The sequence below is a fragment of the Heterodontus francisci genome, chromosome 15 (assembly GCF_036365525.1).
Source record: "Heterodontus francisci isolate sHetFra1 chromosome 15, sHetFra1.hap1, whole genome shotgun sequence".
Classification (NCBI taxonomy): Eukaryota; Metazoa; Chordata; class Chondrichthyes; order Heterodontiformes; family Heterodontidae; genus Heterodontus; species Heterodontus francisci.
In genome coordinates, this window is record NC_090385.1 from 62,705,778 (window position 1) to 62,732,276 (window position 26,499).

Consider the following 26,499-nt stretch of genomic DNA (forward strand, 5'->3'; position numbering starts at 1 on the left):
CATTTTTGGCCCATACCCCATCGGTCATGGAGTGCTATTGCTCCACCCTCCCCCAAACAACATTGGCCAAGTGCAGGGTCTGTCCCCTTCACTCCTGCCCCCACCCCCCCGCCAAATGCTCGCGTGCACAGACTGAACTCCTTTACAGTAAAAAGGCATGGGGTCCATCCCTGATTTCACGCAGAGTTAGGTCTCGGCCATAGGAGACCCCCACCCACTTCCCTTCGCCTGCTCCGAGGATTGATGCTTTGTTTCTGCCAGCTTTTCACAGACATAAACATGACAGCACGTGAGTGCCGCACTTCTGAATAAAGATCGAAACCTGCTTCCTGGATTGCTGCGGCCTGCTTGGTAAATAGCAATTAACATATTGTAATGCAGGTCCCATCGTCGAACGGCAGGGCAGTCGCAATGAGGTCTTGTCGCCTCCGCCAAGATCGGTACGGGCCCTGCTGGCATCAGGGTCGGGGTCCGTGGCGGGCCTCTGCTGTCCCAAACCTCATTGTGCCCCCCACCACCGTTCCCAGCAGCGGAGGGCCTTTAAAATCCAGCCTGAGGATGTTACTTTTAGGTGTTTATAGGTAGCGTCTGTATAGTAAATAAGCATATAAGTATGTCTATTGACAAATGTGAAAATCGAACACATTCAACTCATAACTAGGATACTTGGAAATAATTTGATTTCACTAAAAATGCAATTACATTTATAATTCTACTGAACATTCTTGGGTGGAGACTCACAGTAAAGTCCTTGCTCGCTTAATTATGTTTCCTGATTTTTGTTTACATTTTAATTTACAAAATTGAGTTCTGTGTTAATTCTACCTAGTTTAAGAGGCAGCTTAATATCTAACTCCACTTCATGCTCTTTATTCAACTGGCATGTTGGGTATCATAATAAGCTGTCACTGGTACCTGAGGTTCTCTCTTTCTGGATTTTGTAGGGAAATGGGGTCCTCAATTGGCAAGGTTACACAAGTCTGGACGCACCAACGCATGGCGAGGAAAAGGAAGCCGACCGTGGATTCAGGTACAATTGCCAATAGGAGATTGTATTGAATTTATTTCACAGTAAGCTATATTTAGACACATGATAAGCCTGCCCCAGCAATTTGTTATCAAGGGCAGATGGTTTCAGATTACCAGATTGTTAATGCAAGTAGAGGCTACACCTGAATTAAAGGGAACAATAGGTTCAAATAGAAACATTATTACTTCTACTTTTATAACAATTCAAATAAAGCAAATGAAAAGAAAAAGTCTAGCGGACAAAAACTCAAGCACAAAGTCTAAGCGTCAATTTTGAGTCGCTAGTCTTAACAATAACTTTGTAACTATTCACTGAAGCATCCACAGTGTGAACATTTAGAAGCACAAGTCCAAATAATCGCTTTTCACAATTGGAACTGTGGAGCTGACTAACGTCTGGAAGAACATACGTTGCTTCTGTGTTTTAAAGAGTGATCTAAGGCACGTTCTTGCAAAAGAGGGAGTGGTCCAATTTTAAACCTGAACACCCCTCTGCCTATAGCCATGCTTGCATCCCTTCCATTTGTAATGTATGACAAGCGCTGACTGCTGCTTTATAGTATCTCAGGATTTCAAATATTTTAACAAAATGTAGCTTTTCTATTTATTTATTGAATTCTAATCATTGGCTTGGTGATGTGCTTCTAGGTTGATTTAAAGACACCAATGTTAGTTCATGGAATAATTACACAGGGAGCTCGCCACTATTTTAGGCACCTCTATGTGTATCACTTCTATATTTCCTACAGCCTGGACACCTATGCCTGGAAAAAGTACAAAAGCAATACCACCTTAGACATAAAAGTAAGTAACTTTTTTCCAACAACAAAAGCAGAATGAATTGGTGTCATGCTCAGGATTGCGTCAGATAGGGTCAGAATTTCACCTTTCCCGAGTAATTATAGTGCTGAAATTATTCCCCGTCACCTTATTACAGAAAGTGGGTTCACGAGGGGTAATTTGGGTGATAGTGTAATATGGGCGAAATCGATCCAGCCTCTTGTTATCCCAATTTTCATGCCCATTGACTGCATTGGAAATGAAAAACTATGATGTGAGATACTGTCTGTCTGACTTTTTCCTGTGAGAAAGAAGGTGTCTTCAGGATAAACTCCAATCAAACAATGAGGACCATATGAAAGGTGAGTAATCTAACCTTCCCACTGTCCTTTGGTAAAGAATGCAAAAAATAGGTTATGTTGTGTGATCGCCTAAAGAGTGATGTCCCTTTAAGATTTCAGTATGTGAATGAGCTAAGTCCCAGGATGCAGTCATGTGATTATAAGCCAGAGTCACTCTGCAACTGTAACACCTAGAGGAAGGTTCTGTAAATAGCTTGCTCTGTATTGTGCATACTAGTTTAGCTGTTAATAAACCTGTTAGAGATCTTCAGCAAACTGGACTCCACACCTTTCATTTATGTTGCACATGACATAAAGAACTCATTACAAGTTAAAGGGCTGGTGATGTTTGATAATCACTCAAAGAACACTGACCAAGAGATTTCTTCACTTCAAACATAGTTGTAATTAAACTCCTTTCAGTAATGATAACACCTGATAAGAAGAGGGGAGGTGTGGTGCAATAGTAATATCACAGGACGAGTAATCCGGATGCCTAGGTTAATGCTCTGGGGACATGGGTTTGAATCCCACCACAGCAGATGATGAAATTTGAAATTGATTAATTTAAAAAAATCTCGAATTAAAAGCTAATCTAATGGTGACCATGAAACCACTGTTGATTGTTGTCAAAAAAAAAATCTGGTTCACTAATGTCCTTTAGGGAATGAAATCTGCCAGCCTGACCTGGTCTGGCCTACATGTGATTCCAGACCCACAGCAATGTGATTGACTCTTAAATGTCCTCTGAAATGGCCGAGCAAGCTGCTCAGTTGTAATAAACTGCTATGAAGTGTAAGAAAGGGAATGAAACCGGACAGACCACCTGGCACCTAGGCACTGGAAACGACAATGGCAAACACAGCCCTGTCGACCCTGCAAAGTTCTCCTTACTAACATCAGGGGGCTTGTGCCAAAATTGGGAGAGCTGTCCCACAGACTAGTCTGACATAGTCAAACTCACGGAATCATACCTTACAGACAATGTCCCTAACACCACCATCACCAGAGGCAACACCACTTGGAAGAAGCACCAAGGGTAGCAAGGGCACAGAATGTGCTCTGGGTAGGGGACTTCAAAGTCCATCACTAAGAGTGGCTCAATGGCACCACTACTGGCTGAGCTGGCTGAGTCCTGAAGGACATAGCTAAATTGGGTCTGTGGCAGGTGGGAAAAACCTACTTGACCTCGTCCTCACCAATCTATCTGCCGCAGATGCATTTGTCCATGACAGTATTAGTAGGAGTGACCACTGCACAGTCCTTGGGGAGACAAAGTCCCGTCTTCACAATGAGGATATCCAACATCGTGTTGTGTGGCACTATCACCGTGCTAGATCTAGCAAATCAAAACTGGGCATCCATGAGGCACTGTGGACCATCAGTAGCAGCAGAATTGTACTCAACCACAATCTGTAACCTCATGGCCCAGCAGATTCCCCACTCTACCGTTACCATCAAGCTCGGGGACCAAACCTCGTTCAATGAACAGTGCAGGAAGGAATGCCAGGAGCAGCACCAGGCATACCTCAAAATAAGGTGTCAGCCTGGTGAAGCTACAACATAGGACTACTTGCCTGCCAAACAGCAGAAGTATATGATAGACAGTTCTAAGCGATCCCACAACCAACGGATCAGATCTAAGCTATGCAGTCATAGAGTCAGTCCTGCCACATCCAGTCGTGAATGGTGGTGGAGAATTAAACAACTAGCAGGAGGAGGAGGCTTCACAAATATCCCCATCCTCAATGATAGGGGAGCCCATCACATCAGTGCAAAAGACAAGGCTGAAGCATTTGCAACAATCTTCAACCAGAAGTGGCAAGTTGGAGTTCAATCATCTCAGCTCCAGGACATCACTGCAGGAGTTCCTCAGGGTAGTGTCCTAGGCCCAACCATATTCAGTTGCTTCATCAATGACCTTCCCTCCATCCCAAGGTCAGAAGTGGGGATGTTCGCTGATGATTGCACAATGTTCAGCACCATTCGCGTCTCCTCAGATAATGAAGCAGCCTGTGTCCAGATGCAGCAAGACCTGGACAACATCCGATAATTGGAAAGTAACATTCGCACCACACGTGTGCCAGGCAATGACCAACTCAAACAAGAGAGAATCTAACCATCACCCCTTAATGTTCAATGGCATTACCATCGCTGAATCCCCACTGTCGACATTCAGGGGGTTACCATTGACCAGAAACTGAACTGGACCAGCCACATAAATACTCTTGCTACAAGAACAGGTTAGAGGTTGGGATTTCTGTGGCAAGTAACTCACCTCCTGACTTCCCAATGCCTGTCCACCATGTACAAAGCACATGTCAGAAGTGTGATGGAATACTCTCCACTTGCCTGGATAGGTGCAGCTCAAACAACACACTAGAAGCTCGACACCATCCAGGAGAACACAGTCCACTTGATTCGCTCCCTATCCACCACCTTCAACATTGACTCCCTTTCCTGCCGATGCACAGTTGCAGCAGTGCGTATCATGTGAAAGATACACTGCAGCAACTCACCAAGGCTCCTTCAACAGCACCTTCAAAATCCATGACCTCTACCACCTAGAAGGACATAGGCAGCAGATGCCTGGGAACACCACCACCTGCAAGTTCCCCTCCAAGTCACACACCATCCTGACTTAGAACTATATCACCGTTCCTTCATTGTCACTGAGTCAAAATCCTGGAACTCCCTTTCTAACAGCACTGTGGGTGTAACTATACACCAACAACTGCAGCGGTTGAAGAAGGCAGCTCACCACCACCTTCTCAAGGACAATTAGGGATGGGCAATAAATGCTGGCCTAGCCAGTGATGCCCACATCCACTGAACGAATAAAAAAAAGAAGGAAAATAGAAATCAATTCTTCCAAGTTGTTACAACAAACATTGAGTGGAATTGTAAACAATATATCCATTTCAGATCATTTTGAAACATTGTGATCTAAACATTTAGTGCAATTCAATGGTGGACTTGATCTAACACTATTTTTAATCTTCATGAACAGTTCTCTTTAATCATTGGCAGGAACCCTATATGCATCTTTCCTTGCAAGGCTTCACATTTCCATGTTTTAATTCCAGATATTTACAGGAAACACTGATGGAGTAGGACAGGTGAGGAACTACTTCAATCCACCAATCATAGCCCGGTACGTCAGAGTGTACCCGAGGCCAAGCACAGGATACTCGGCACTAAGAATGGAGTTGTTGGGCTGTGATCTGCAGAGTAAGTTCAGAGACATATCCCAATGATTTTGAAAGCTCATCTCAGAATGGTCAGAATTGAAAGTAAAAAGAGAATACAAATACACAAGCAAAATATTGCAGATGCTGGAAATCTGAAATGAAAACAGAAAATGCTGTAAATACCCAGCATGTCTGACAGCATCTGTGGAGGCAGAAACAGAGTTAAAGTTTCAGGCCGATGACCTTTCATCAGAACTGGGAAAAGTTAGAAATATAACAGGTTTTTAGCAAGTGAAATGTGGGGGAGGGGGAGGCAAAAAGGACAAAAGGGAAGGTCTGTAATAGGATGGAAGACAGGAAAGATTAAATGACAAAGGGATTGGTGGTGCAAGGCCAAAGGGAGTGGTAATGGCACAGATAAAGGAACAAAAGATGTGTCTAGTGGAGATGTGAATGGCAGAATGATGAACAGCTGCTGTCAGAAAACAAAACAAAAATAGAAAAGAGAGTAAAACCAAAACCAGCCAAGAAAAATGAAACAAAATGAAGGCAGAGAGTATGAAAACAAGTGTTTGGCATGTTGTTACATACTTATAAATGTGAAGAGAGAGGAAGTGCTGATAAGGACTGGTGATCAAGTTACCCTGAACTGCACCCACATGCCTCTTTTTGCCACATTAAAAACAGCATTTAGGAGAGACTTGGGGTAACTTCCCTACCTGACTGGCCCTAGAATCATGGAATCATAGAAATTTACAGCACGGAAGGAGGCCATTCGGCCTATTGTGACCGTGCTGGCCGACAAGTAGCTATCCAGTCTAATTTCACTTTCCAGCTCTTGGTCCATAGCCTTGTAGGTTACATTACTTCATATCCAAGTATGTTTTAAATGTTATAAGGGTTTCCACCTCTACCACCCTTTCAGGTTGTGAGTTCCAGATCCCCACCACCCTCTAGGTGAAAACATTTCCCCTCAAATCCCCTCTAAACCTCCAACCTCTTGCCCTAAATTTATGCCCTGGGCTATGGATCCCTCAACCAAGGGGAATAGGGCCTTCCTAACCATTCTATCAAGACTCCTTACAATTTTATACAATTCAATTAGGTTTCCCCACAGCTTCCTCTGTTCCAAAGAAAACAACCTTGGCCTATATCTTTCCTCATCACTAAAATTCTCCAGTCCAGGCAACATCCTTATAAATCTCCTCTGTACCCACTCTAGTGAAATCACGTCTTTCCTATAGTGCAGTGACCAGAACTGCGCACATGGTTCCAGCACAACCGCCCAGCTCTTATATTCTGTAATAAAAACAAGAAATGCTGGAAATACTCAGCAGGTCTGCCAGCATCTGTGGAGAGAGAAGCAGAGTTAACGTTTCGGGTCAGTGACCCATCTTCAGAACTGGCAAATATTAGAAATGTGAAAGGTTTTAAGCAAGTAAAGCGGGGTGGGGCAAGAGATAACAAAGGAGAAGGTGTAGATAGGACAAGGTCACAGAATAGCTGACCAGAAGGTCCTGGAGCAAAGGCAAACAATATGTTCATGGTGTGTTGAAAGACAAAGTATTAGTACAGATAGAGTGTTAACGGACTGAAAATTGAACAGCCGCAAGTACAAACATGAAAAAAACAGTGGATAAGCAAACTGAACAAACTAAGATAAAATAAAACGCAGACTGGGTGACCGCTTTGCAGAACGCCTCCGCTCAGTCCGAAAGCATGACCCTGAACTTCCGGTTGCTGGCCATTTCAACACACCCCCCTGCTCTCATGCTCGCATCTCTGTCCTGGGATTGCTACAGTGTTCCAGTGAACATCAACGCAAGCTCGAGGAACAGCATCTCATTTACCAATTAGGCACGCTACAGCCTGCCGGACTGAACATTGAGTTCAATAATTACAGAGCATGACGGGCCCCCCATTTTACTTTTATTTTTAGTTATTTTTTCTTTTTTCTTTTTTTTGTGTTTATTTTATTTCATCTTAGTTTGTTCAGTTTGCTTACCCACTTTTTTACATGTTTGTACTTGCCTACAGAGCACTCTCCCTACAATTTCTACACATCTGATGGCACCTGTGTGCCAATGGCTGAGTGCCCCTCTCAGCCATGCTCCCTATTATGGGCCTGCCAAATCTCATGGTGCGGCCATAATTGGATCCCCGTTGTGTTGCCACCTCCCTGCACCTGGTCTGTCCCTGACCCAGCATGCAACCCGTGCCCCACCAAAATCCCAAACTGGCCCTTAACGAACAGACAATGAACTCATTAACAGGATTAATTGGCATCATTCCCAAATCGGGTAGGTTTCTGGGGCCTGTCTTCCTCATCCTGAGGAAAAGTGCTGGCAGCAGGAACAGTGACGTGAAAACAGCATGCTGGCCAGTGGTGCTAACTTTTGCACCTGCTTGCCTCCATACCTACCTCCATCAGGGTCTAAAAATCTTGCCCCGTGTCTCTTCTTGTTCCTATTTTCCCTCACACCGATTCTGTGCTTTACCTATCACTCCCCAGTCTTCTCTCCCTGACGTTGCTGCCTTCAAGCAGACTTCTCACCTTCTCTCAATTGCTCACCTTCTCTCAATTGACAGCGCTCACTAACCTGCCTCCTCTCCTACAGAGTCTGCCCAAGCCTCACTTCATCCTTTATGCCAGCTGTTGCTGCTTTTCTTCTTAGAGCTAGTCGCACTTTTTGAAATAAATTCATAGAATGGGCCTAATGATGTAACTTGTTGGTGCAGTAACATGGGCACAGATAAATTCCCAATAGTTTTCCAACTGATCATATCAATTAAGTTATCAGAGGAAGCAAAAGAAGATAAGTCAATCCATATCACTTGTAAAGCTAGATAACAGCTTTGGCAGCAGCCTCCATTGACCTTATTCGCTTAAATTCTACCTTCATTTGTTTGTTGGTGTCATCTTCTTCCCAGAAGGTTGACTGCCATGTATCTGCACCTCTGTCTGTCCTGTGCTGCCCTTACACATTCCACAGAGGTCAACTGCATCCACCTTAGGGATTTGCTAAAATGGCATCAACAGGATGAAGGCACAGCTAGTGCTGAACTCAGACCAGGGTCAGGGTTAGTAAATAATATGAAGATAGTTCCACTGTCCTCACTAGTGACAGAACCATAAGCCATTATTTGATAACATAACAATGGGAGGTTGTTAGTCTACTATCGGGATGTAGGATTTGAATTGTGTTCACAATACTTCACACACTAACAAATCATATTATGATTTTCTAAGTGCCCTGTTACCACGTTCCCAATAATAGATTCTAACATTTTCCCTATTACTGTCAGGTTAACTGGCCTATATTTCCCTGTTTTCTCTCTGCCTCCTTTCTTGAATAGCAGGGTTGCATTTGCTACCTTCCAATCCGTGGGGACCATACTAAAATCGAAAAAATTTGGTCAGATCAAAATCAAGGGATCCACAATCTCTGTAATCACTTCTTTTAAAATGCTAGGATGTAGGCTGTCAGGTTCAGGGGATCTGTGAGCTTTTATTCCCATTAATTTCTTCAGTACTATTTCTTTATTAATTCTAAGTTCTTTAAGTTCCTCATTCTCAGTAGACCCTCAGTTCCCCACTATTTCCGGATTTATTTTGTGCCTTCTACCATGAAGACAGATACAAAGTATTCATTTAATATCACTGATATTTTCTTATTCCCCATTTTCATTTCTCCTGTCTCTGCCTGCAAGGATCTCATGTTTACCTTTGCTAATCTCTTCCTTTCACATAACGACAGAGGCTTTTACAATCTGTTTTTATACCTCTTGTTAGTTTATTCAAATTCTATTTTCTCTCCTTATTAATTTATTGGTCACCTTTTGCTAAATTCTAACATCTTCCCAATCCTCAGTCCTCCTACTTTTTTTGGCAACATTATATGCCTCTTCTTTTAAACTAATATTATCTTATTATCTTTCTCTTCTTTTTAACCATAATTGGACCACTTTTCTTGTGGGGTTTTTATCCCTTAAGGGAATGTATATTTGTTGCGAATTATTGAATTATTTCTGTGATTGCCATTGCTTATCTAACGTGATATCTTTTAATCCAGTTTCCCAGTCTACCATAACCAACCTCCTCCTCGTAGCTACATCGTTTTTTTTGTTCAGATTTAAGACCTTAGTTTCATACTTAACTAAATCAGTCTCAAACTCAATATAAAATTTTATCATATTATGATCCCTCTTCTCCAGAAGCTCATTTACTACAAGGTTATTAATTAAACATGTCACATTGCTCAAAACTAGATCTAAAATAGCCTATTCCCGAGTTGCTTCTTCGACATACTGATCTAGAAAACTATCTTGTATACATTCCATGAACTCTTCCTCCACACTATTACTGTAAATTTGGTTTGCCAAGTCTATATGAAGATAAAAGTCCCCCATGATTACTGTATTCCCTTCATTACATTCACCTCTAATTTCCTGATTTACACTCCACCAACACTACAACTACTATTACAGTGTCTATAAACCACTCCTACCAGTGTTTTCTGCCCCTACAAAGCAAAAATAACATTATATTTGGTCTTCAAATGAACAACTGAGTAAAATCTCTTTTAAATGTTTAAATGTCTCCTTGTTGTCCATACAATTACCTGGTTCACAGCTAAAGCCTAGGCTTTCAAAACAGGAAGAACAACAAGGAAGAACGTGAATGTTCAAAGAAATCTTGTACCACAATTTCCAGGCAGAAAAGACATCTTATTTTGCTTAAAAAGCCTCAGTCTCTCTTTCCTTATGTTTCCCAGGTTGTTCTTTGCCACTAGGGATGGAGAATAGATTAATTGCAGACCATCAACTCAGTGCCTCTTCATTCTGGGTTAGCATGAGTGCCTGGACTCCATCATTGGCTCGCCTCAACAAAGAAGGGTTCACTAATGCATGGGTACCAAAGGTAACAAAGAAAAGAAATAAACTAAAGAATATTGGATACTCAAGAGTGAGTTACACGCTGATGTCTTATGAAATTATTCCAGCAGTTTATATCACAGAGGGATCATTTCTATCTGTCTGCATTCAACCTTTTAAATGTTTCTGTATTATTTGAATTGCGAGTATACTATTTCATTTGTTGTATATAAGCAAAAAAGGAACATTTTGTGAAATTAAAGTACGACAAACCTTTTTACTCACAGAGGAACAACCCACATGAATGGTTCCAGATCAACTTCCTACACAGGAAAAAGATAACAGGAATTATAACACAGGGTGCCAGCTACTTGGGGCGGTCTATGTTCGTGAAGGAGTATATTATTTCATACAGTGATAATCGTAGCAACTGGATAGAAATTAAAGATAGGCAAAACCTGAAGAAAAAGGTAGGTTCTGCAATAATTTGTAATAAGAGACTTCAAACCGAGATAGTAACAACTTCTAGGATGCGGGTAGAATTGTCAGTCAAGGTTTTTGTTTATTATTAAAAACTGGACACATGCTCTGAGGAATTCCTTCTGTATTGTAAGTATGGAGCTTTCCTCATATACGCAACCCTCTCCTAAACCCAAGAGAGCCTCGTCCCTCTTCATTCTCATTTCTCCCCCCTCCCACCAAACAGCGAAGACATGGGAGTGAGTCCAACTTGACGTCAATGCACAGAAGCAAACTGACATTCCTAAAATGGCAGCATCTACTTCAATGGCAATCATTCAGGGGCACCTTAATCATGCAGTTGCCTGAATTTGCATCAAATGTAAATAGAGTTTCTATTATTAACTAAATACCAGTATTGCTGTACATTTCATTGAGGTGAGGGACAGTAGTAGGAGTGGAAACATTTTGAGGCCAGGCTGGTACATATCAGCTGCGCAGTACATGATACCATCCTATCAAAACGAATTCCTCTAATCTGGACAACTACATTCTTCAAACGTTTTTAGCCTGTGGTTGTCTAATGTTGCATCACTGCCAATACATTTATCTGCTGCCTTTTGGATCTGCTTATGCCAAACACCATTCCAGACAAAAAAGGATATATGTGATCTCCTGCCCATCCCGAACTAAAACTAGTTCCTTCTTGAGAATTATTAATACTTAACAATATATTTGCTGTTAGTATTTAAATAGCTACTGTCCCTAGAGAACTATGCTGTATCATTACTTAAAACACTTGTTCGACTAATGTCAACTAATTTTAAATCTTGCCTAACTTCTCTAACTTGTGGCAAGAATTCTGTCAAAATGAGATTAGGGCCACAAATTTCAGCTCTGTAGCACCCATATATTTAGCGCTACAGGTGCCATTTTGCATCCAAAACAGTGTCCGCACACTTCTAGTGCCATTTTTGGTAGGTCATAGTACCAGCACTAGGAGCATGCACTGGAAGTATGTAGAGTAGGCAGATTATGGCATCACTCAAACATAGAACACCGAATTGGTGTAGCAATGCAATTTTCGACCTCTACACTCCAGTTAACGCCTGCTGTTAATCTTGCACAGCTGAACATGCATTCATCAGCGAAAGGCAAGGCATCCCACCCCCCAGCCTGCACTATGGGATCATCAACCACTCTCAGCTTAGTTGCTGATTGATTAATACTGGCTGCTGCTGAGTTAGTTGAAGTGTTTGGCGGTCTGTAGTGCTATTTAAAGTTGAAGTCTGCAAGGAGCAATGCTGCATTCAGTGAAGGCCTTGATTTTGACTCCAAGGGTTCTTCAAGGCTCAGACCACTTTCTACCAGTCATGCATGCTGTAGTTATCATCCCTCTTGGTTTGCAGCATTACAGGGAGAATGAGTAGAGGCAACACAGAGAAGGACAAGCTGCTCGAAGAGGGAGGAGAAAGAGAGAGAAGGGCTCGCAACAGGAGGCCATATCCATCCAGGTCCTTCAGGGAGCAATTCTCCCACCTCAACCTCAGTGAGGAACAATGAATTAGACACCTCAGTTTCACAAATGAGGTGCTCACTGAAATCTGTCACCTGTTATAGGCACATCTACAGATTCAGAGCAGGTCGAGGATACAGTGCCTGTGGTTGTGAAGGTGACTGTGGCCACGACTTCTTTGCATCAGGCTCCAACATCTCACAGTTTTCCATCCATTGTTGTATAAAGGAGCTGAATGATGCACTGTATGTGAAGAGAGGGGAATACATTGCCTTCTCTCATTCCAGAGAGAAGCAGGCAGAGCATGTACGTTGCTTCACTAGGATAGGGTGGCTTCCCCATGGTATAGGGTGCCATTGACTGCACATGTTGTTTTGCAGGCACCACATCTAAATTCAGAGATGTATCACAAAATCAAAGGGTTCCACTCCCTCAATGTGCAACTGGTGTGCGACCATACTCATTGCATCATGCAGGTGAATGCCTGTTATCCTGGTAGCAGCCATGATGTCTTTATTCTGCGCCAGTCCACTGTACTATCAGTATTTAAGCCACCACAGGTGGATATTGGGTGACGAGGGCTATTTGCTGACCACTTGGCTCATGACTCCAGTGTGCAACCCACACACGTGGGCAGCATGCATATACTGAGAATCATATAGGGACAGGTGAGGATGTGGTAGGAATATGGGAGTAGTGTAAGATTAGTATAAATGGGTGGTTAATGGTCGGCACAGACTCGGTGGGCCGAAGGGCCTGTTTCAGTGCTGTATCTCTAAATCCTACCACACAAAGTGTCATTTAGCAGATCATCTGCTGCCTCATCCACATTGAAGGAACCTTGCAGCACTCCCCAGAATGTGTGTCAAGATTTGTCATAGTCTGCTGCATCCTGCACAGTCTCACCATCAAGAGGGCACAGCCCTCGCCACCAGTGATATGGTGAGCATAAGAACATAGGAAATAGGAGCAGGAGTAGAGCACACACCCCGTCGAGCTTGCCCTGCCATTCAATATGATCATGGCTGATCTGGGCTTCAACTCCACTTTCTCACCCACTCCCCATATCCCTTTATTCTCTGAGACAGAAAATCTGTTTATACTAGCCTAAATATATTCAATAATGGAGTATCCACTACCCTCTGGGGTAGAGAATTCCAAAGATTCACAAACCTTTGAGTGAAGAAATTTCTCCTTATTTTAGTCCTAAATGATCGTCCCCTTATCCTGAGACTGTGCCCGTGTGTTTTAGATTCTCCAGCTAGCAGAAACAATTTCTACCCTGTCAAGCCCCTTCAGAATCTTGTAAGTTTCAATGAGTTCACCTCTCATTCCTTTGAACTCCAGAGAATACAGGCCCAATTTACTAAGCCTCTTGTCATAGGCCAACCCCCTCATCCCAGGGATCAGTCTAGTGAACCTTCACTATACCACCTCCAATACAAGTATATCTTTCCTTAAATATGGAAACTAAAACTGCACACAGCATTCCAGGTGCAGTCTCATCAAAGCCCTGTACAATTGTAGCAAGGACGTCTTTATTCCTTTACTCCAATCCCCTTGCAATAAAGGCCAACATGCCATTTGCCTTCCGAATTGCTTGCTGTACCTGTGTGCTAACTTTCTGTAGTTCCTTGTATGAGCACACCAAAGTCTCTCTGAACATAAACATTCACAAGTTTCATGCCTTTTTAAAAATATTCTGCTCTTCTATTCTTATGATCAAAGTGAATAATCTCACACTTCACCACATTATACTCCATCTGCCACCTTGCTGCCCACTCACTTAACCTGTCTATATCTCTTTGCAGTCTCTTTGTCCTCCTCCCAGCTTTCATTTCCACCTACCTTTGTACCATCAGAAAGCTCGATACATTACTCTTTGTCGCTTCATCCAAGTCATTAATATAGATTGTAAAAAGCTGAGGCCCAGCACTGATCCTTGCTACACTCCACTAGTCACAGCCTGCCAACTTAAAAATGCTTCATTTGTGCTACTCTTTGCTTCCTGTCCATTAACCAATCCTCTATCCATGCTAATAAATTACCCCCAACTCCATGAGCCCTTATCTTGTCTTTTAACCTTCTGTGTGGCACTGTTACGGCCACATGGTGTGATGTGGGTGGATCCTACTGTTCAAGCTTCCACCTGACTACAGCAAGTGTGTTTTGTTATTAGAGTTTAACCCCTTGGTGCTTTTTTTTAAACAGACAGAAAGCAACTGGTTTTCTTGTAGGTTTAAAAACAGAAAATCAATTGTTTATTGATCAATACGCCTTATTCCAAAATTGTCGCAGCCACATCCACTCATGCATTCACACACACACACACACACACACACACACACACACACACACACACACACACACACACACACACACACACACACACACACACACACACGTGCACACACACATACATGCAAAAAGAGTGAGGAGGAAAAAGGGGAAAGTGATTTTTAGTGGGGAGAAGGTCACGATAAACCTGTTGAATACTCTTGGAAATTGAGTTCTCATTGGGTGCAGACATGAGACAATTGTAGATTTCTCTCTTGATTGACAGTTCAGTTGAATATAGTGGATGTCTTCTATTTCGCTGCTGTTTAGTGTACATTTAGGGTTCTACAGCAGGGCACATGCCTTCGGTTTTTCTGGAAAACAAGCTGCTGGATGTTACTTTTCTTCTCTTTGGCTCGAGTCTCTCTCTAGGTTGTCTTTTTTAAGATAAAGATGTGTTACTTCTCACCTTCCAGTAGGAGATGCTGCAGTCTTTTCCCCAGGGTGATCGCACAATGGCCCAGGATGTGGCTACTTCACACCTTCTTTGTTTCAGAAGAAGACATTCAATTCTGGAATGTTTTTGGATAGGTGTAGGATAGGTTCATTTGACACCTCATAGCTTTGAAGATTTGTCCTTAGTCCTTGTCAGTTTGAATACACAAAGGCCACTATTTTCTTCACCTGCTGCAGCTCCAGGCAGTAGGAGAACAAGATCCAGCCCAGTATCTCTGCAACCATCTCTTTTAGAACTATAGGGTGTGGGCCATCAGGTCCTGGAGATATATCAGATTTTAGTCCCTTAAGTTTCTCCAATACTTTTTCTCTACCAATATTAATTACCTTAATTTCCTCACTCTCTTTAGCCCCTAGGTTACCGTCTTTTTCTGGTATGTAACTTGAGTCTTCTATTATGAAGACAGACACAATGGGCTGGAATTGGCGGCAGACAAAAACAATGGTGGTCTGCCCTTACGGACCGCACGTCGCGGAGCCGGCGCAATATTCAGCACAGTGACTTATCTAAATGGCCGGGGCGGACTGCCCACCCCGATGACGTGGAGGGGGCAGGCTGTCCATCCCCGGCAATGACATCAGCAGCCTTTGCGCAGGTGCTGACACCATTTTTAAAGGACTTCGAGCCCTTCCATTCAATTTAAATATTTAAAGAGGTTAAAAAAATGTTTTAATCATTTAATTTGCCCTTCACCCACTCCCATCCCTAAACCATGCAATTAATTTTTTGCCCTCTCCCACCCCAAAACACTTCCCTGGTCCACCAGACCTTCCCCCCCCCGACCCCCCCCCCCCCACCCTACTAAGTACACAAACTTTAAACTCTAACACTTCCCACCATCCCCTAAACCAATGATATTATTTTGAGCCGGCTCCCACCACTCCCGCACTGAGAAACTTACCTGCTCCCCCTTCCCCACCAGTGTTCCGCCTCGGTTCCCCAGATGGGGAGCCGAAGGCGCGGGAGTGCTGGCCACCGGCACCAATATTGCAGCAGGATGGAAGGCGGAGGCACGGGTGTGATTAATTCATTAATTTTAATGGATTTAAATATGTTAATGGGTGTCCCGTCGCCGAGCAGTGGGGGGTTGGGAGGGGTGCCATGAGGTCTTGCTGCCACCGGCAATATCGATCCGGGCCTTCCCAGCATCAAGGCCCATGGCAGGCCTCTGCCAGAGGCATTTTCTGAACCCCGCCACCACCACCTGCAACCCCCCCCCCCCCCCACCCCACCACCCTGCCAAGACCCCAAGGGGGTCAGTAAAATTCAGTCCATATTCGTTCAATGTATCCGCCATTTCCTCATTCCCCATAATAATTTCCTCTGTCTCTGCTTCTGAGGGGCCAATGTTTATTTTTGCTACTTTCTTCCTTTTTATATACTTGTAAAAGCTCTTATAATCTGTTTGTATATCCCGAGCTATTTTGCTCTCTATTTTATCCCTTTTTATCAAATTTTGCTGGCCCTTTGCTAGTTTCTAAAGTATTCCCAAACCTCTGACTTGCTACTATTCTTTGCAACATTATGAGTCTCTTCTTTTAATCTAACACTATCCTTAACTTCCTGCATATGGCACGGATGGATCTTTCTTGCTGAGTTTTCATTTTTCAAAGAAATGTATTTTGAATTGTTTCTTTAAATGTTTCCCACTGTTTATTTATTGCCATACCTTTTAGTCTACTTACCCAATCAACCTCAGCCAGCTCTCCCCTCATACCTACGGAATTGGCTTTGTTTAAGAATCTGGTTTGTGATTGGAATATGTTGCTTTCAAATTTAACATGAAATCCAATTGTATTATCATCACTATTTCCAATAAGATCTTTTACTATGAGATTATGAAATAACCCTGCCTCATTACACAATACTAGATCTAAAAGATTTTATCTCTGGTTGGTTCCACAACGTATTGCTCCAGGAAACTGTTACAAAAACATTCCACAAACTCGTCTTCTAGACAACCCTTGCCAGTTTGTTTGGCCCAGTCTATATGAAGATTAAAATCCACCACAATTATTACATGGCCTTTATTACAAGCTCCAATAATTTCTTGTTTAATGTTCTATCCAACAGTATAACTACCGTTAGAGGCCTATAAACTACTCCCACCAGCATTTTCTAACTCTTGCTATTTCTAATTTCCACGCATACTGATTCGACTTCATGTTCTTCTGAGCCAAGGTCCTTTCTCACTAATGTCCTTATGTCATCCTTTACTATCGGGGCTCCCCCTCCTCCTTTGCCATTCTGTCTGTCTTTTTGAAATATTGTGTACCCTGGAATATTTATTTCCCAACATTGGTCACCATGCAACCATGGGCTGAATTTTATCAGAGTGCAGCGCACTGTGAAAGTGGCAGCCTTCCATGGTTGCATGGAAGTGCCACCACCGAGCCCCCGCGATATTACGTGCGGGGGCTCATTTGAATGGAGGGGGCAGTGCGGCCACCCCCAATGACGTAGAGGGGCCGGCTGCCATGTCCCCGGCAATGGCGTCCAGCGCAACCACGCAGGGGCCGGTGCCATTTTTAAAGGGTTTCAAGCCCTTCTGTTTCATTTAAAGTTTTAACGGTAACATTGTTTCAAAAATTGTAGTAAAATGTTAATTCAACTTTAAATCCCATCTCCCAACCCCCAATGGGTAAAAATAAATTACCTTCTCCCCTGAAAAAACTTTTATTGCTATCCCGAACTTTTCCCCCAAAAATTTGTTCTCTTTGACCCTCAACCACTTCCCACCATACCTGTAACCAGTAAGAAGTGTTTTCCCTGCTTCCCGCTCCCTCCACCCTGATAATTTTACTCCTCCCCCCTCCCCACCAGTTTCTCGCCTTGGAACTCCATACGCACGCGAGTTGCGATCAGCGGCCATAAAATCGGCGTGGGACGGCCGCCACCAGCAGGTAAGTTCATTTGCATCTTATTTATGTTCAGTTACATATTTAGATGAAGGCCTCACTGCCAAGCGGTGGATTGGCTGCACTGAGGTCCCCCCGCCACTGATAATATGTAGCGGGACCTTCTCGACGTCAGAGGTTGAGGTGGGCCTCTCCCTGCAGAATTTTACAGGCCACCTCACCACGACCCACAGCATCGAGGGGCTGGTAAAATTCAGCCCTATGTCTCTGGAAAGGCAATTAAATCTAAACCATTTATTTTGATTTGTGCCACTGGTTCATCTACCTTAATTGTAGATGTTTTGTTCATTCAGATAAAGAACGTCTAATTTCAATTTTTTACTGCTGTTCCCTGCATGAACCTTACTCCCTGATGCACAATTACTGTCAAACTTTCTGTCCCTTCCTGTCTCACTCTGCTTATCTTTACCCACATCACTAGACTGTTATATTGCCTTGACTTTTCTCTTTGGATTTCTAAATCTCCCTTCACCTGAACCCTCCCTTTGCCATGCCCACCACCGCCCCCCCCCCACCTCCACACACAGTTAGTTTAAAGCCCTGTCCATTGACCAGTTATACGATTTGCCAGGACACCGATCCCTGCCTAGTTTAAGTGGAGCCATCCCAACGGAAAAGCTCTCTATTTCCTGGGTACTGATGCCAGTACCCCGTGAAACAAAACCCCCCTGCTTCTCACAACTCTCTATGAGCCGCACGTTTAATTCCCTAATCTGCTTGACCCTATGCCAGTTGGTGCGTGGTTCAGGTAACAATCCAGGGATGGTTACCTTTGATGTTCTGTATTTTAATTTTCTCAGCAGAACATTATACCTAGTTTTACATATGTTGTTGGTTCCGACGAGGACCACGACAACTGGATCCTCCCCTTCCCACTCCAAGTTCAGCTCCAGCCGTGAAGAGATGTCCTTAACCTTGGTACTGGACAGGTAACATAACCTTCAAAGCTCCTGGTCGCAGCTGTAGAGAACAGTATCTATCCCCCTAACTAGACTGTCCCCTATCACTACCACATTCCTTTTTGCTCCCCCTACTTGAATGACATCCTGCACCATGGTGCCATTGTCTGTTTACACATCCACCAGTCCTTGTTCTCATCCACACTGGTAGGAGGAGGAAGAAAAGGAAGAAGCAACCAACACATTCTCTTTCTGGCCATGCTGTCTGTGATCAGCTCATCTGACTCTGGTACCAGTGAACACAATCCCAATTCCGCATTCAACAGGCCCACACCTTAACATCCCTATGTTATGGACCATCACAGCTTGGTTACAATGCTGAAATAAAAGCCACCACAAACCATAATGAATTTTGCTCCTGAGTATTATAATCTTGTTATTTGAGGTCACAAATCTACAATACAAGGCTACCAATATTTCAATACAAATTGAAATTAACTTGGAAAACTCACTCAAAGAGGTCTTAAGAAAGTATGGTGTGGGAATTAGAAATATCACACTTCTTTCTTCTTTTTTTTCTCTTCTTTGGCCTCCTTATCTTGAGAGACAATGGGTAAGCCCCTGGAGGTGGTCAGTGGTGTGTGAAGCAGCGCCTGGAGTGTCTATAAAGGCCAATTCTAGAGTGACAGGCTCTTCCACAGGTGCTGCAGAAAAATTTGTTTGTCGGGGCTGTTACACAGTTGGCTCTCCCCTTGCGCTTCTGTCTTTTTTCCTGCCAACTGCTAAGTCTCTTCGACTCGCCACACTTCAGCCCCGCCTTTATGGCTGCCCGCCAGCTCTGGCAAACGCTGGCAACTGACTCCCACGACTTGTGATCAATGTCACAGGACGTTATGTCGCGTTTGCAGACGTCTTTAAAGCGGAGACATGGACGGCCGGTGGGTCTGATACCAGTGGCGAGCTCGCTGTACAATGTGTCTTTGGGGATCCTGCCATGTTCCATGCGGCTCACATGGCCAAGCCATCTCAAGCGCCGCTGACTCAGTAGTGTGTATAAGCTGGGGAAGTTGGCCACCTCGAGGACATCTGTGTTGGAGATACGGTCCTGCCACCTGATGCCAAGTATTCTCCGGAGGCAGCGAAGATGGAATGAATTGAGACGTCGCTCTTGGCTGACATATATTGTCCAGGCCTCGCTGCCATAGAGCAAGGTACTGAGGACACAGGCTTGAAACACTCGAACTTTTGTGTTCCGTGTCAGTGCGCCATTTTCCCACACTCTCTTGGCCAGTCTGGACATACCAGTGGAAGCCTTTCCCATGCGCTTGTTGATTTCTGCATCTAGAGACAGGTTACTGGTGATAGTTGAGCCTAGGTAGGTGAACTCTTGAGTAGGAATTGTGCTTCTGGGTTAAGGTATTTGGTTGGGTAGAAAGGAGCTTTATTCTAACTGACCTGAGAATGTTTGACAGAGTAGAGAGGAGGGAACGTTTAAGAGAGCATGGGACAAGACAACATATTGTTTGTCAAGTCAATTCCTTCTGTAGACCACATATGATTAATTCTATCAAGGACATTGCGCAATTAACTGCTGAAAAAAAGGATTCGTGCCTCCAAGGGTAAATGAGGCAAAAACATATCCACCATATCCAGTCTCAAGCCTTCAATGTTCATAATTAACCATTTACCTTCCTGAACAAGATCTCAGCATTTGAGAGTTGCACATTTCGTACACCATTTGATGCTGTCTTCTGCATTTATCCCTTTTAACTTTAATCCCATTCCAAACCAGATATTCATGCATCATGTTTTAAATTGTGTTAGCCAACACAATGTTAACTGTTCTATCTAAGGATCTATTCTACATCAGTGAGTTGGTGGAAAACATTGGTTCCAATAACAAATTTGTCTTGACATAGGCTGTCAAAACATTGGCTTGGCACTCAGCTAATTAAGATATTTGCATTCACATTATTCATTCTCATCATTTAAAAAAGCTAGGATGATATTGCCTCTCACACTTATAAAGGTCATTTCTATGAAACTTTTCATAACTTAGAGAGCCCAAGACTTGGATTCATGCTTGTTGATCTTCCCTGAACATTGTCTAATTAATCAAGGTGCTATTGAATGAACTATAGCTGAATAATTCCAAATATGGCCTCAGCAATGTTCTATAATCTGTGACAGTCAAATGGTGTAACAGTCTGCAGAATTCATGTCCCTCGCCTTATGAGCACAATAGAGGGGGAGGGGTGGGGGGAGGGCACAGGACCGGTGAAATAGCAGTAAAACAAAAATATCTTAGGAAGAGTCAGAAGATTTGGGGTTCAAGTCCCACTCCAAAGATTTAAGCACCAAAATATAGGCTGACACTCCAGTGCAGTACTGGCAGAGTGCTGCACTATAGAAGGTGCAGTCTTTAGGAGGAGATGTTAAACTGAGGCCGTGCCTGCCCTTTCCGGTGGATGTACTAGATCCCATGGCACTATTTTGAAGAATAGCAGAGGAGTTACTCCAGTGTACTGACCAATATTTATCCCTCAACCCACATCACAAGAAACAGATTATCTGGTCATTATCACATTGCTGTTTGTGGAGTTTGCTGTGCAGAAATTAGCTGCCACATTTTCTACATTACAACAGTCACTACACTTCAAAAGTACTTCATTGGTTATAAAGTGCTTTGGGATGTCCTGATGTTGTGGAAGGTGCATTATAAATTCTTTCATTTTCACAGTCTGGCTGCAATAAGCTACTCTTCCCAGCTCTATTACATGGTTCATCTCCGTTAGTCTAATGACAATCCATCTTATGTTCTTTGCTGAGATGCTGATCTATATCTTGAACTATTTATTCCACAGGTATTTAAAGGGAACGTGGACAGTAAAAGCCAGGTTCAGAACACCTTTGATCCTCCCATATTTGCTCAGTATTTGAGAATTATTCCACAAACGTGGCAACAAAATATTGCCCTACGTGTCGAGGTATTGGGATGTGAGACAGAACAGAGACTTTAAAGACAAAAATAAATGTTTAAAAATGAGCAAAGCATTAAAGATTTTTGCAAGAAAGTGTAATAATAAATAACCATACTCCCAAGTTCCACTTCTCTTCCGGTGTATCATGTCAATGTATATATGTAAATGTGACATTGTTGCCTAGAGTCTCTTCAGATAATCAATATGATCACTTATTCATCTATCCATTTGATGTAGGTCACAAAGTTATTGTACAATATATTTACTCTTTGTCTCCTTCCAGAATATAAAAGCAGTCAGGGCATTGATTCATGAAACCACAAATAACAATTTTATAAAAATCAATATTATTAGATGATTCCACAAGTATAAAATCTCTCTTTCCCATATCTGTGTTCTTTAAGGATTTCTGTAATACTTATGAAACAAAGATTGATTACATGCTCTTCACAGGTAAATTGATATCATTTTTGAAACTTCAATCCATATCTATCCATCACACTCCTCTAGTTAGATAAATGTGTTCCATCGAGTTAATTTAAAACAAACAAAATCTACTTTATGGTATCCAGTCCTGTTACATAGTATACTGCCTATTGGTTTAGATTAGAGATACAGCACTGAGACAGGCCCTTCGGCCCATCGAGTCTGTGCCGACCATCAACCACCCATTTATACTAATCCTACACTAACTCCATATTCCTACCACATCCCCACCTGTCCCTATATTTCCCTACCACCTACCTATACTAGGGGCAATTGCTAATGGCCAATTTACCTATCAACCTGCAAGTCTTTGGCTTGTGGGAGGAAACCGGAGCACCCGGAGGAAACCCATGCAGACACAGGGAGAACTTGCAAACTGGTTAACATCCAATATTTGGAGCTTATCATGAAGATAAACTAGTAGCCCTGCTTGTGTATTTCAAGCTCTTAATGGGCCATAAAAACTACATGGCTTGCCAGTTAGACTTTCCCTCATCTCTTTATATAAATAGATTAGTGTACTTGTGTTTATCTGTCCAAATGGGGCACATTTATCCGTATATGTGTGTGGGCGTCTTTCCCTCCATGTATGCAGTGCATGTTTGTGTATCCACCTCAGTATCACACATGTATAGACACCTGGATAGATGATCGTGCTGGGACCCTTGCTGTTTGTAGTGTACATTAATGATTTAGCCGTGAATATAGGAGGTATGATCAGTAAGTGCGCAGATGACATGAAAATTGGTGGTGTCGTAAATAGTGAGGAGGAAAGCATTAGATTACAGGACGATATAGATGGGCTGGTAAGATGGGCAGAGCTGTGGCAAATGGAATTTAATTCTGAGAAGTGTGAGGTGATGCATTTTGGGAGGACTAACAAGGCAAGGGAACATACAATGGATGGTAGGACCCTAGGAAGTACAGAGGGTCAGAGGGACCTTGGTGTACTTGTCCATAGATCACTGAAGGCAACAGCACAGATAGATAAGGTGGTTAGGAAAGCATATGGGATACTTGCCTTTATTAGCCGAGGCATAGAATATAAGAGCAGGGAGGTTATGATGGAGCTGTATAAAACGCTAGTTAGGCCACAGCTGGAGTACTGTGTACAGTTCTGGGCACCACACTATAGGAAGGATGTGATTGCACTGGAGAGGGTGCAGAGGAGATTCACCAGGATGTTGCCTGGGCTGGAGCATTTCAGCTATGAAGAGAGACTGAAAAGACTAGGGTTGTTTTCCTTAGAGCAGAGAAGGCTGAGGGGAGATATGATTGAGGTATACAAAATTATGAGGGGCATTGATAGGTTAGATAGGAAGAAACTTTTTCCCTCAGCGGAGGGGTCAATAACCAGGGGGCACAGATTTAAGGTAAGGGGCAGGAGGTTTAGAGGGGATCTGAGGAAAACATTTTTCACCCATAGGGTGGTTGGAATCTGGAACACACTGCCTGAAGGGGTGGTAGATGCAGGAAACCTCACAACATTTAAGAAGTATTTAGATGAGCACTTGAAATGCCATAGCATACAAGGCTATGGGCCAAGTGCTGGAAAATGGGCTTAGAATAGTTAGGTGCTTGATTGTCGGCACAGACATGATGGGCCGAAGGACCTGTTTCTGTGCTGTATAAGTCTATGACTCTATCTGTTATCTGTATGGATGTGACCTGACAATGTGTTAAAATATTCCAATCTTTAAGTAAATACGTTAAAATGTTCTGATTGAGGGTATATTGTAGAAAGACTTTTCTTTTGGAGAAAGTGCACTTCCAACCCAATTGGTCCCACTCCCTCTGTGCCAGCTAGGGTGACAGGCAGAATAGTGATCTTATCCCATTTAACAATGGAGACATGCTGCAGTCTGCTAGATTGAGGAATAACAGCCCTTACAAGATAGCAGGAGCATACAGTTTATTTTAGCCAAAAAATACCACTGCCTTAAATGTGGAAAAAAATACCATTGGCCTATTGAGCCTACTTCTTTTTAGAGGTCTTATACAATATCAAGAACTCTCTACGCTGTATTTAATCTCCCAAGGGAGGTGAATAACAACATTAAACTGATATCCTGAAATTTTTTCTGCTTCAAGCCTTCAAAATTTACTCCTAACAAGCCTAAAGTAACATTTTACACACAACCATAACTAATATTACTCCAGATAAAGACCATCTCAGTGTCAACATTGCTCCTTTGAAATTTACCAGCTTCGCGGCAGTATAAATATATACATTTTATCAGTGATGTAAGGAAATCCTGGCAGTCACTACATTGTTGTTCACATAGGGGGCTTTTTTCTTGTCAGGGCAAGAGGATGAGAGATGCAGTGGATGAGGGAAGTCTTGTGGACATGAGTTACCTGAACTTTAAGAAGCCCTTTGATAAAAGTAGAGTTTACAGCAGTTATGGAAAAGGGTAGGGAACAGTCAAATGTGAAGAAACTCAGTTGGAGGAGGGCTAATTTCAATGAGTTGAAAGGGGATCTGGCCCAGATTGGAATCAATGATTGACAGGTAAATCTGTAAATAAGCAATGAAAAGCCTTCAAAAAGGAAATAGATCAAGTACAGGCATGACACATTCCCATGAGGAGGCAAGGAGGGGCATCCAAGGCTAGAGCTCCCTGGATATTTAAAGTCATTGTGATTAAAAAGAAATACAAAAAAGAGGCTTATGGTAAGTGTCAGTTTCATCATATAGTGGAAAACCAAGCTGAATACCAAAAGTACAGAGAAGAAAGGGAAAAAGGAATTAAGAGGGCAAAGACAGTGTATGAGAATAGACTAGTGGACAACAGAAAAGGGAAACCAGAAGTCTTTTTAAAGGTGCTCAAAGGATGGGTGGGATTGATACATCCTAAGTTGCTGAGAAAAGCAAAGGTGGAGATGATGGCAGCTCTGGTCACAATCTTCCAACCCACCTTAGAAAGGGGTGGGGTGCCAGAGTACTGGACGATTGCAAATGGTATACCCTTGTTCAAAAAGAGGAGATAAACAAGGCAATTAGAGTCCAGTCAGCCTAATGTCAATGCTGGGAAAACTTTTAAGGCTGGATTTTACCGAAACCTCGATGTTGGGTTTCGTGACGGTGGGGCCCAGAAAATGCCTCCGAGAGAGGGCCGCCATGCACCCCGATGCCGGGAGGTCCAGGCCAGGCCCAATATTACCAGCAGCGGCGAGGCCTCATGGCAGCCCTCCCCGCCACTTGGAATTCCAAATTGAATATTTAAATAAATTAAAATGATTGATTTAATTAAGCTCACATTGCTGCGATCTTCAGCCCAGTGGCTGGCAATTGCGTACTTTTGAATCCCCGTCCGGGCAAACGAGGCACAACACTGGTGGGGGGAGGGGGTTGGGGGAGGAAGAGGAGGTAAGTTTAGCAGTGTCAAAATAGGGTCAAATTAATGTTATGGGTATAGGGGATGGTGGGTAGGGTTGTAGTTGAAAGTTTGTGCAATTTGGAGGTGGGAAAGGTCAGATGGTATCGATAAGTGTTTTGGTGGAGATAAGAGCAAATAATTAATTTAATTGTTATGGGGGGGGGGGGTGGGAGAAGGGTAAAAGAGATGTATTTATTTATTTTAATTCAATTACCTTTAAATATTTAAATTAGCTGGGAGGGCTGACAGCCCTTTAAAAATGGCGTCAGCACCTGCACATTCCAGCTGACGCCATTGCTGGCGATGGACAGCCCGCCTGATCCACATGATCTGCAGGGGACAGCCTGCCCCAGGGATGCAAATGAGCCACCGCACAGAAGATGAAAAGAAATTTCTTCACCCAGAGAGTGGTGAGCCTGTGGAATTCGCCATCACAGAAAGCAGTTGAGGCCAAAGCATTGTATGTTTTCAAGAAGGAATTAGATATCGCTCTTGGGTCTAAAGGGATCAAAGGATATGGGGCGAAAGCCGGAACAGGCTACTGAGTTGGATGATCAGCCATGATCATAATGAATGGCGGAGCAGGCCCAAAGGGCCAAATGGCCTACTCCTGCTCCTATTTTTTATGTTTCTATAAGATTATGGCGGCTCTATGGCGTGCAGCCCATATGGGCGGGCCGCCGATTATAAAATCCAGCCCTTAGAGACAATAATCCAAGCCGAAATGAATTGTCACTTGCAAACATGTGGATTAATAATTGACAGGCAGCACAGATTTGTTAAAGGCAAATCATGTTTGATTAACTTATCATAGAATCATTGATGATAGAATGATACAGCAGAGGAGGCC

The 26,499-nt window shown here is 43.0% G+C and overlaps 1 protein-coding gene across 1 annotated transcript in view; it reads left to right on the forward strand.

Annotated features, from left to right (window-relative positions):
* f8 (coagulation factor VIII, procoagulant component) overlaps window positions 1-21,822 on the forward strand; it is a 103,521-nt gene extending 81,699 nt beyond the window's left edge. The window contains exons 20-25 of the mRNA XM_068047649.1: window positions 945-1,030; window positions 1,678-1,833; window positions 5,237-5,381; window positions 10,117-10,262; window positions 10,504-10,686; window positions 21,667-21,822. Of these exons, the coding sequence (XP_067903750.1) occupies window positions 945-1,030; window positions 1,678-1,833; window positions 5,237-5,381; window positions 10,117-10,262; window positions 10,504-10,686; window positions 21,667-21,822 (872 nt within the window). The remainder of the gene's footprint in view (window positions 1-944; window positions 1,031-1,677; window positions 1,834-5,236; window positions 5,382-10,116; window positions 10,263-10,503; window positions 10,687-21,666) is intronic.
* The last annotated feature ends 4,677 nt before the right edge of the window (window positions 21,823-26,499 follow it).